The sequence below is a fragment of the Gadus morhua genome, chromosome 8, assembly GCF_902167405.1.
Source record: "Gadus morhua chromosome 8, gadMor3.0, whole genome shotgun sequence".
In the NCBI taxonomy this organism is placed as follows: domain Eukaryota; kingdom Metazoa; phylum Chordata; class Actinopteri; order Gadiformes; family Gadidae; genus Gadus; species Gadus morhua.
The window spans coordinates 20,616,888-20,629,190 of record NC_044055.1 but is presented as its reverse complement, the minus strand read 5'-3'; the positions used below and the strand labels follow the sequence as shown (position 1 = coordinate 20,629,190).

At 48.7% G+C, this 12,303-nt stretch overlaps 1 protein-coding gene across 1 annotated transcript; it reads right to left on the bottom strand.

Annotated features, from left to right (window-relative positions):
* Window positions 1-1,914: 1,914 nt before the first annotated feature.
* On the bottom strand, window positions 1,915-10,098 carry LOC115548675 (TOG array regulator of axonemal microtubules protein 1). Its single transcript, XM_030363438.1, has 15 exons — window positions 9,738-10,098; window positions 8,759-9,208; window positions 7,741-8,118; window positions 7,339-7,461; window positions 6,813-7,229; window positions 5,298-5,415; window positions 5,056-5,161; window positions 4,427-4,662; window positions 3,933-4,091; window positions 3,710-3,836; window positions 3,454-3,626; window positions 2,948-3,131; window positions 2,620-2,839; window positions 2,439-2,525; window positions 1,915-2,166 (listed from the first exon to the last, which is right to left on the bottom strand). The coding sequence occupies exons 1-15, from the start codon at window positions 10,096-10,098 to the stop codon at window positions 1,940-1,942; spliced, it is 3,366 nt and encodes a 1,121-aa protein (XP_030219298.1). The 3' UTR covers window positions 1,915-1,939.
* Window positions 10,099-12,303: the final 2,205 nt, after the last annotated feature.

Sequence of the window (12,303 nt, the reverse complement as noted above, 5' to 3'; positions counted from 1 at the left end):
ACGCAATGGAGGGTGGGTGACATTCCTACAGTCTGTGATGATAGGCTATATTTCTACAAATGACTTACTATTACTAGCGATTAACATGACGTAACAACACGAACTAAGCTAACATTAGACTATAGCCATACCAGATAACGCCATACCAGCTAACCCTAACTATTTCTATTAAACTCTGAACCATTTTGCAACAGGCAACTGTGTGTTGGTGCGTCTTATTGCTTCCCACGTCTGCGTCTGCATCTTTCCCACTCCTGGCTAATAGTTTCAGCTTTTGTACTGTATATCAGAAATGATCACCCTGTACCACACTATTGGCTTGTTGACGTTTTGTGAGCACTCACGCATTTCTCTAGGTATCTTAAGTTTCCTACTGGAGTCATCAAAACTTTGGACTTTGTTATTGTAAGAAATATTGTGTTGCAAAAACACTTTGTGTCTTACCCTTAGCGTTACCCTAACCTTAACCCCAGTAACATTTTACTATTTTCATCATAAACTACAAGTTACGCAAAATGGCATACAAACATCCAGTCCAATATGAAAGAAAAAAGCTAGCTTCATTAAGGAATCGAACCCCTTATCCCCACGTTAATGAGTTGTTCTCTGACCACTAACCCATCAGGTCTTAGTACATGCGATTCAAGAGTAAAGACCACTTGACAATCTTTAAACTTCGGTTGCCTAGAAATTGTAAAGACAGTGATGTGTGTACATTGTGCGAGTATCCGTCACTCGCGATGTGTGTGCAGTCCAAAATGAAAGAAAAAACCTTGCATCACTAGGGAATCGAACCCCCAATCATCAGTTGGTCGTTTGTAACTGTAAACAAAGAGATCGCATTTTGTTTAACTGCTAACTAACAAACGGGTTTATGCGTTCACTGAACAAAGATTATGGAAATAAAAGACCACTTTTCCATCAGAAAAATCATCAGAACCGTTATTACCAACCCATAGACACTAAAGCCAAAACCTTTCTCACATGCACACCCATCGCGAGTGACGGCTATGCGCACACATGCACACCCATAGCGAGTGACGTAGGACGTAAAGTCCCGCCCAGGTCGAAGTGGCGTCGATTTAGAGAGTCCCCAGAAGCAATGTCTGATATGGAGAGACAGCTTCACGCTACCAGCGTCAGTCTAGTAGGCTACGGTGTGGCATGAGAGCTTGTGAAGGGACTATTGCGCAAGCACACAGCAGTAGCGCTGTCAAATCTGTTCTTGGGAAAAGTAATGAATTGAAAAAGGAACTATGTTTCGTTACCATATTTTCAGTAGTTGCACGTAACTTTACTTTATACCTGAAAAAGTAGTTAGGTTACTGCATAAGCGCGTTACTTAGTTTGTTACGCGTTACACATAACTGTCTACCGGTCACACCGGTCAAACTGTAATGTCAAAATCCATACCGTAGCGCAAATTCACACTGGTGTACTTTCTATAGCATTTATACCGTACACGGTAGCCAGGCGTCTAATCCAAAGGCGAGCTGTTACAGTGGCCATTCCCTATCTTTCTCACACTCTTTTGCCTGCTACAGATTCCGGATTCATTGACGCGCCCCTTCCACCTTTAACGTGTACAAATAAAGAAGAAAAAAAGGGGCAAATGCGCGACTAAATTTTTGCTGACGCGCATGCACGACCAGCAAAAATTCAGTCGCGCATTCTCAAATTCTGGTCGCAAAACGTGACCAATTGGTCGCAGTCTGGAGCCCTGCCTAACTGCTCCCGACGACCTGGCTATCACCTTGCATGGTTGACTCTGCCGTCGGTGTGTCAATGTGTGTATTAACCGATGTAAGTCGCTTTGGATAAAGCGTCTGCTAAATGCCCTAATTGTAAATTGTACCTGTTAAACTGCAACACAAGCTACTTGTAAAAGTGCAAAGAGAGCAGTGAGTCTTCTCGTTCCCGTCCTTACGTCATTTTTTATTCAGGACATGGTTCTCAGCAGCTGGTTGAGGTCCCTGCCGACGCTCGGGGGCTGAGAGGCGGCGCTCTGCCGCAGGCCGGGCCCCATCTGATGGTGGAGGGCTCGGCACAGGCTGGTGGTCGCCCGGTGCACGCTGCCGCTGGACGGGCCCAGCAGGCCCCACAGCAGGGGCAGCGCCTTCTGCTCCACCAGCTGGGGCCGGCGGGGGTACAGCTCCATCACCAGCTCTGGGGGGGGGGAGGAGGAGATGGAGGGAAAGGGGGAGGGGAGGAGACAGAGGAAGAGCAGGAGGAGGAAACCAAGGAAGAGACAAAATAATGGGAGACAGGAGGAGACAGAGGAGAGGAGGAGAAGGAGGAAGAGGAAGAGACGGAGGAGATGGAGGCGGCAGAGCAGAGCGGATCAGATGCCTCTTGATTGGCCACACAATGGTATACGTATGTTTGGTGCTGATCATTGCAAAGAACAAAACAAACAAACATTTTAGCCATTAACAAACCTGCAACCTTCTCGATCAGGTCCACCTTTGCTTGGCCGCTAAGAACCCGTGCCTTGAAGCAGAACAGCTCCAGGAGGAGGCTGTTGTCTGGAGAGGGGCAAGGGAGGAACACATGAGTAACAAGGACAACGCCGTGGTCAGACCGGACCGTGTTCTGGACAGCTCCCCACCGGGCCCTCACCGAGGTTCAGCACCAGCTCGCAGAGGGCCCCTGTGGCGGCCGAGTACACAGCGCGGTTCTTGGAGTTGAGGTGGTTGTCCACGATGGCGGGCACCAGGTGGTTGAGCACCCCGGACAGGTTGTTCTTCAGCAGGCGCACCATCCCCTGCAGGGCCTCCAGGGCGTACAGGTTCACCTTACGGTTGGACTCCAGCAGGCGGTCTCTGAAGAGGCCAAACACCTGGGGGAGCGGGGAGAAACGGGGAACAGGTGAACAAAAAGGGGAAAGGAGGGAGTCCCACCAGGAGAGGGGATAAAGGCGAGTGTGAGGTGGGGGGGTTTTACGGACCGGGAACAGGCTGCGGATGACCATGCTGGGGTTGTGCTGGCAGTCGGCCACCAGCTGGTCGAGGCCTTTGATGCGCTCCCTGAAGTCCTTGGACTCCAGCAGAGCGGTGAGCTGCCTGATGTACTCAAACTTGTCTTCCATGATGGGCCCCTGAGGTTTGGAGCTGTACTTGCTGTTGGGCTCCCTGGAGGGTACCACAAAATATAATGTCATGAAACTGCATACATACTTACAACATATATATATATATATATATATATATATATATATATATATATATATATATGATCTTGGAAATAAGATAAAATATATTCTTAAAGTTTGCTTCAAGTTGAGAAAACAAACAAATGCATAATTAATATAGGAGAGACATTGCAAACAGAAGCCATCATATGTGTTCTGGAACACGACCCCGAGAGAGGAGCTGTCCTCATAGCATATATAAGGCTTTTACTTTCACCAACATATTTCCAAGGTGGCTGTCATGTGTCTGGGAGGAGTCTCACCTGGGGGTGGTGGTGGTGGTGTTGGTCGGGGTGGCGGTGGTGGTGGTGGGGCTGGGGGCTATGGTCTGTTTGGGGAGCTTCCTTTGCAGCGTCGAGGCCCTAGCGGTGCCACTGCCGGGAAGCGAGGCTGGGGTCTGGGGCGTCTCACCCAGACCCTGACCCTGACCCTGACCCTGACACAACAAACAAAACAACAACGTTCACCAGACCCGTCACCAAGCGGTAGGGTGGGGCGAGAGGGCGGGGCCTTCCGTACCTTTGCCTTGAGTCCACTGACCGCCTTGCGGGCGGCGGAAAGGTCCTTGGTGGGGATGTTCTTCTCCAGCAGGCTATCAAAGTCCCGGTGGGAGGACAGGAACAGCAACATCCGGCGGCCAAAGGACCTGAAGGGGGAGGAGTGAGACCGGCACGTCACCGAGCCGTTGGACACACGCCAAAGCCTTCAGCCAACACAGGAAGCCACCGGGGGCTCTACGTGCCTGGGTTCCGGGGAGGAGTCCAGGGCCAGCTTGACCACGGCCGGGAGGATTCTGTCCGTCACGTCCTTCCCTCCGGACAGCAGGCGGGCCACGCCCACCCTCTCCAGCAGGTCGGCCAGGTGCTGGGCGGCGCACTTCCTCACCGCCGCGCTCAGGTGGCTGCAGACGCACACAGGCTCAACATGAAGGACGCACACAAAGAGCCACAGAAGTACACAACGGATGGAGATAAGGAAACATCGGCTAGACCTCTGGAGTATCCTACCTACCAGTCCAAAGCAGATTAAGGATGTTAGAAACGTTTCCTTTGACACTCAAGTCCTGTTTAAATGTCTATTTGTGCGTTTGCATCTGCCGCTGATTCTTTGTACTTTATATAAATCACAGATTTGATCTTGCAATACCGTTTCTGTGGTAGATATACTAGAAAACATAAGAAGGCGCAATACAGTGTGTTTGTGTCTGCGTTGTGCGTGTGCGTGCAGCCCCCTGACCTCAAACCCCCGTCCAGGAAGGCGTTGATGCAGCGTGCCGGCGTGCAGTGCCGCACCATGTGGCCCAGCGCCGCGTCCACTTCCTCCCGGATGAAGGCGTTGCTCTCAGCCGCCTTGTGCAGCAGCGCCCTGGCCGTGGTGTCCACCTCCTTGTCCATGGCCCGCTCCAGGTGGCGGTACAGGACGCCGAGCGTGCACACGGCTACGCGGGACACGCCCGAACGCAGGTTCTTCACCTGAGAACCAGACACACACGTGGTAGACACCACTCTCACTCTGTAAAGGTCCTTTGAGTGTCTTGGAAAGCGCTATATGAATGAAGGCGTTACATAGTACGTTTCACACTCCTCGCCTCATTCAAGGCTGTGTTTTGCTAACATTGTTCATGTCGAATCAACCACTCGTTCTATGGTGTAGAATTGATGGGGATGGTTTTACACACAGCAAGGTCTATAGACTAAGCTGTAGACAGGATTGAGTTAGTTTTACACTTGCAGACAGTGACGGACTGTCCACACCCAGCCACCCGCCCACTCACACGCCCATCCACAGTGACAGACGCTGGTCTCCATGTTGCGTGGTAGAGAGAGAGAGAGCACCAGGGAGCAGGCCCAGAGAGGGGGAGCTACCTCTTGAACGAGGGCGAGGCAGACGTCGCGGAGCCTGGGGAGCAGCGTGTCCACGTGGTTCTGGGCCAGACTGCGCAGCACCGTGAGCCCTTCCATCTTCTCCTGCCTGCGTTCAGAACCACAGCAGGTAAGTTAGATGAAACACAAGTTCGGATTGCCTCGACTAATTCTGTGTGTGTGTGTATGTGTGTGGGCAAAAATTCTGAGTGTGTGTGGTGTGTGTGAATGTGTGTGTGTCTCACCAGTTCTCTGAGCTGATGAGAGTGAGGCTCTGTGTCATGGCCAGCGCAGGTTTGGGGAAGGGGTGGGGCCCGGGTGGGTCTCGCTGGGGGCCGCTGAGGGAGCCCTGGGCCGGCTCATCTGCACACACACACGTTTGAAAAATAAACGCCGGTCTCAATTAGACGCCGGCGCCTTGCCAGGGTCGCGTGACAACATCACAGACGTATTTTAGAGCATTACCAACTTTCGCCAATAGATGGCATCAGTTCACCAAAAGGAAAATCCAAAGGAATTAAAGGGGTAGTTCGGAATTTTGGACATAGGGCCTGATTCCCAAGTGAGCATCTATATCACTGTAGACAGTTTTCAACACATTTCATAGTTTGCTCGTGCTAGGCTAGCGCAAGTCAACGGGCAATGCTAGCCTGCTATTAAAAACAGTCTTGCCCACTCCACAGTACACCCGAGGTAAATCAATTATAACGCCAGACTATAGATTTAAATGTCTGTGTTGATAGAATAATGTTAGAAATAAAACTAACCTTGCATCGCATGAATCATCGAGGGACTACTTTCTCAGCAGAAGCGGAATTTTACTATGCGCTGGTTAGGTTTGTAACCGAATCACGACAGAAGAACGTAAACAGAGAAGCGTGGGACAGAAGCGCAATTGAACGACTAGGCAACATGATGGTTCAGTGTGCTTTTAGAAATTGTAGAAATAAACGGTACAGATGGGCACCACAAAGTTTCCACCAATTTCCAGTGCGAGATCCAGAAAGGACTCAACTGTGGCTTGTTGCTGCTGGCTTGGACATCAAAACACCGGCTCGTACATGTACGGTTCGTTGGATACAACAAATTCCTCATAATCGTCTTCAAAAGCAGATGCATCGCTAACTCCTCCAAACGTGGGCATATCTTGTTAATTTAATACGCTTATAGAATTCCTTCGTTCACTGTACTCGTTTGTAGCAATGACAGCGGCAGGTAACCTAGGTATCAGTCCGCCGCTGCCGTAGCCTACGTACAGGAATATAAACACTGCTGCTGAGACCCCGCAATTCCCTCAAAATGCAATGCAATGCAAGGTTGGTTTTATTTCTAACATTATTCTATAAACAGACATTTAGATTTATAGTCTGGCGTTATAATTGATTTACCTCGGGTGTACTGTGGAGTGGGTAAGACTGTTTTTAATAGCAGGCTAGCATTGCCCGTTGACTTGCGCTAGCCTAGCACGAGCAAACTCTGCAACTAGAAGGACTGTATGAAATGTGTTAAACTGTCTCCAGTGATATAGAATACCAATGCTCACTTGGGAATCAGGCCCTATGTCCAAAATTCCGAACTACCCCTTTAAAGGCCTGTTCCATATGGACGCCTGTCCCAAACACAAGACGCTTGAGTTCAGGGATTGAAACAAATAAAAGCCTGGGCTAATAATTAAAGTTTTATGGTATGCAGGCTCAATCCTATAAAAAAAGAAGAGTTACTTTGGATTGATTTATTTGTGTAAGAGATGCCATTCTTACCTCTGCTATCCAACAGCTTCTCCTCCAGCTCGGACTCAGCGGTCAGCCTCTGGTCGGGGAAACAGCGGCCCCCGTTCTTCTGCCTCTTCCCAGAGGGCCCGGCCTCTTCCCCTGCCTGGTGGGGGGGCGGGCCCCGGAGCTTCTCCCGGGGGATCCTGCCGTTCCTCAGACGCTCCTGCACAGGGGGAAACGGGCTCAACGCGTACTTACCTCTGCCCGCCACGCCTTCAGGAACGTCAGAGGCCGGCGGGCTGCCTGGGGCCTGGGACCTCTGGCCGTTGGCGGATTGGGAGCGCTCCGTCCCAGAGTGGTCCGCCTCGGCGCCTCCGAGCACCCGGCGGCGGGCGGAGGCAGCGGCGTTCCGGGACGAGGGGGCGGAGCTCAGCGGGGCGTCCCGCAGATCCACTGTGAAGGACACTGTTTAAAAGTACACGTTAAGCATACTTTAAAGCAACAAAGATACTTGGAATAACTTTTGTATGCTTCAATTATATTTGTACTACAATAAAGAGTACTACTTGTTCACCTGGGGGTCTATATGGGGGCTTGGCCTCAGTAGGGCGGAGGACGATCCTGTCGTTGGCGCCAGCGGCTGGGGCAGCCAACCGGGGCAGCCTAGCCCCACGAGGGTGGTCAGGGTCAGCCACTTCTAATGAGGGGAAATTAAGTACACTTTAATAAAACATTTTAATAGTGTAGTACACAGGACTTGAAAATAAGTGTACTTTACACAAGTACACAATGACCACGTATATGCAATTTTTCTAAGGCACTCTGATACAATTTGAGATTAACTGTCTGCAAGTATACTAAAATAATCTTCTACTTTGCGATTTAGTATACTTTTTCTAAGTACACATACGTACAATTTACAATACACTTACAATAAAGTACACTTGCAATACACTAAAGTATACGACTTCTTCACCTGGGGGGGTTTGGCCCGGGGAAGTCTCCTGGCTCGAGGCGGCACCCAGAGCCCGTGCACGGAGGGACACGGTGTCGGAGTGGGCCGCCTGGATCCAGGCTTCCTGGCCGTCAGCCTCCTCAGCCACAGCCAACCGGGGCAGCCTAGACCCACGAGGGTAGCGGGGGTTAAGGCCCGGGGGCTTGGCCTCAGTAGGGGGGCGGAGGACGATCCTGCCTGGGGCCTGGGACCTCTGGCCGTTGGCGGACTGGGAGCGCTCCGTCTCAGAGAGGTCCGCCTCGGCGCCACCGTGCGCCCGGCGGCGGGCGGAGGCAGCGGCGTTCCGGGACGAGGGGACGGAGCTCAGCGGGGCGTCCCGCAGATCCACTGTGAAGGACACTGTTTAAAAGTACACGTTAAGCATACTTTAAAGCAACAAATATACTTGGAATAACTTTTGTATTCTTCAATTATATTTGTACTACAATAGAGTGTACTATTGGTTCACCTGGGGGCCTATGTGGGGGCTTGGCCTCAGTAGGGCGGAGGATGATCCTGTCAGGGTCCGCCACTTCTAATGAGGGGAATTTAAGTATACTTTAATAAAACATTGTAATAGTGTAGCACACAGGACTTGAAAATAAGTGTAGTTTACTCAAGTACACAATGACCACGTATTTGCAATTTTTCTAAGGCACTGTAATACAATTTGAGATTAACCTCCTGCAAGTATACTAAGGTACTTTGCTATTCAGTATACTTTTTCTAAGTCCACATACGTACAATTTACAATACACTTACAATAAAGTACACTTTTTATAAGTACAATGCAATACCACTTTAAGTATTTCAGAATTAGTGTACTTTTTTTTCAGGACATTAAAGTGGAACTTAATGACATTTATTGCGAAGTACACTTTTGAAAAGTACATACGTTAAACATACTTTAATTTAAGCACAAAAAGTGAAAGTATACTTGTAATAACTTTTGTATACTTTAATTATATTTGCAATACACTAAAGTATACAACTTCTTCACCTGGGGGGGTTTGGCCCGGGGAAGTGTCCTGGCTCGAGGCGGCACCCAGAGCCCGTGCACAGAGGGACACGGTGTCGGAGTGGGCCGCCTGGATCCAGGCTTCCTGGCCGTCAGCCTCCTCAGCCACAGCCAACCGGGGCAGCCTAGACCCACGAGGGTAGCGGGGGTTAAGGCCCGGGGGCTTGGCCTCTGTAGGGGGGCGGAGGACGATCCTCTCGTTGCTGCCACCAGCTGGGGCAGCCAACCGGGGCAGCCTAGACCCACGAGGGTAGCGGGGGTTAAGGCCCGGGGGCTTGGCCTCAGTAGGGGGGCGGAGGACGATCCTCTCGTTGCTGCCAGCGGCTGGGGCAGCCAACCGGGGCAGCCTAGACCCACGAGGGTAGCGGGGGTTAAGGCCAGGGGGCTTGGCCTCAGTAGGGCGGAGGACGATCCTGTCGCTGGCGCCAGCGGCTGGGGCAGCCAACCGGGGCAGCCGAGACCCACGATGATGGTCAGGGTCAGCCACTTCTAATGAGGGGAAATTAAGTACACTTTAATAAAACATTTTAATAGTGTAGTACACAGGACTTCAAAATAAGTGCACTTACATAAGTACACTAAATGACCACCTATTTGCAATTTTTCTAAGGCACTCTAATACAACTTGAGATTAACTTTCTGCAAGTATACTAAAATACACTTCTACTTTGCTATTTAGTATACTTTTTCTAAGTACACATACGTACAACTTACAATACACTTACAATAAAGTACACGTTTTATAAGTACAATGCAATACCACTTTAAGTATTTCAGAATTAGTATACCTTTTTTCAGTACATTAAAGTGGAACTTAATGACATTTATTATGAAGTACACTTTTGAAAAGTACATACGTTAAACATACTTTTAATTAAGCACAAAAAGTAAAAGTATACTTGTAATAACTTTTGTATATTTCATTATATTTGCAATACACCAAAGTATACAACTTCTTCACCTGGGGGGGTTTGGCCCGGGGAAGTCTCCTGGCTCGAGGCGGCACCCCGAGCCCGTGCACGGGGGGACACGGTGTCGGAGTGGGCCGCCTGGATCCAGGCTTCCTGGCCCTCAGCCTCCTCAGCCACAGCCAACCGGGGCAGCCTAGACCCACGAGGGTAGCGGGGGTTAAGGCCCGGGGGCTTGGCCTCAGTAGGGGGGCGGAGGACGACCCTCTCGTTGCTGCCACCAGCTGGGGCAGCCAACCAGGGCAGCCTAGCCCCACGAGGGTAGCGGGGGTTAAGGCCCGGGGGCTTGGCCTCAGTAGGGGGGGCGGGGACGAGCCTGGTCTCCTCGGTGTATGACTCCCTGTCCTCCATCATGATGGAAGCAGGGGTCCGTTGAGCCCACAAAGAAAACAATGTCTTCCTGTCCATCGTCGCTGTTCGATAATCTCTCTATGAGTCTCTGTAATAAAACATATTCAATTTATTATTTAATTAATGGAGTCTTTACCACATACATAGATTGGACCACTGCTTGGGTCTGAAGCATACTCATGCAATTTTGAATTCTGGTACAAGAAATTAAGTGTGTGAGTGATGTGAAAAATTTGTGAAAAGAGAATAAAACGGCATGAGTTGTACGCTCCTATCGCGGTGTCTCATTAGGTTTACAACAACATTACTTGCATTGGAAGTCGATAAAGACTAACTAATACGGTAAAAGTCACGGTTCATCACTGAAAAGTTGAACCAACCACGAGTGTGAGTACAGCGCATACCGAATCATGTCATAACATAAACGTCAGTAGCCAATAGCTAGTAAGAGAGTGAGCTAATGCAGTCGTTAAAACACCTCGTGCGATGGCGTGAATACATGCAGCAAGAACTTTCCACAATTGTACCGATCTGTATATTCATGCGGTATTACGGTTATGGTTTTCGACTTTACGGTTATGGTGACAGAAGGTTACGACGATTACGGATAAATCGATCGGTGTTTTCACCGTGAAAAAACATTTACAATAACTTACATAATTGTTAGAGTTATCGATCAGTTAGATGACTTTCTAAAATTACATTGAACTTTTCGAAGAGGGGGCAAAGGCCCTTTGGTGTTTGGAGAGTGAGGTGTGAGAGGCCGTGGAGGGCCCAAGGTCCACGACGCCCCGAGCACTGCTTAACCTTATTTCAATCGAGCAATATGTGGTAGGCTAGATTTATCTTTTACACTTCGATAAATATATAATTGATATGTAATAATGTGCCAGGGACGGATTGATAATAGCATTGACATAAAATGGGACTACTTATTACTTAGAGCTATAGTTCATGACTTACCTCTACTTGGCGTCGAAGGGCGAATGAAAACTTTAGAACTTGAGCAGGTACTTGATTGACACGAGGCATTATGACGAGTCCAGCTTCCCGAACCTATCATTGAGCGCATTGTGACCTCACAGTCATTTGTGTGTGTTCTAATAGAAAACCAGCCTACAGGATACCCCAGATCTTTGAAACAAAAATATCACAAAACACTTGCATTATTGCGTATGCATGCTACTGATACTGAAAATTGCACCAGGTGTGATGTGACCGTGTGAGGATTAAACCAACCTGAGTTGGACATCAGTGAATCACACATATGAATGTATGCGTTCATATGCATGTGCATATGAACATTGCAAAGTATAATATTAAACATTTCCACATTCAATCATCATAAAATATCTGATTGCCTAAACTACTACGCTACTACGCATTACAAGTTTATGGTTTGGCAGCAGGTGGCAGCATAGGACCTGAAACCAAACATTTCAAACCCGCAAGAAAGACCCTCATATCAATTTGGGGGCCCGATTTGAAATCTTTAGTGCCGCTCACAGGCCAAAGATGGGTTTACTTTAGTGCTCAAAGGTTTGAAACATGGCCGGTTAGCTTTTTCCTTTCGGCTCTGTATTCATTTTCCATGCTGAGAACGACACAATATTCAGTTATGCAATTTATTATTTTTTTGGGCGATTTAAGTCACTAGCCAAAGACAGATGCTTATGTCCAATGGCCTATTGTTGGCTAGGTCTGTTGGTTTACGGCCTGATAACAGATGCTCATTGAATCAGGGTCAAGGACAAAATAACATATTCAAACACCACATCCTTCAAATGAATCATCTAGGCCTACTTTTGACATACTTTCTATAATTGTAGGTTGTACTTGGTGATCATGTATTAGCCCTACATTGTAGGGCTAATACAATAATAATATAATTGTTGCGTTTTCTCCCGGAGGCCACGGGAAGCCAGGCTTCCCTGTTTTTTTAGACATCCAATAAAAACATTTATATTAACAGTTTCGGTTATTCTTTGGTGCCGTGTTGCTGTCATTTCTTCCACATTTTCTCGTCTCATTGAGCATTTCAAAATGTGCCCCTCTAAATGTTAAATACTGAATACGAGGTAAAACACGACATTGCACACTGTCTGTCCCATGGGATGGCATCCCTTGGTGAGAAAAAAGGATTAACCAATCAAGTGAGCCAACCGTCATGACACTGAGCCTCCTGTGGTTAGTCAGCAGTGAGCCAAG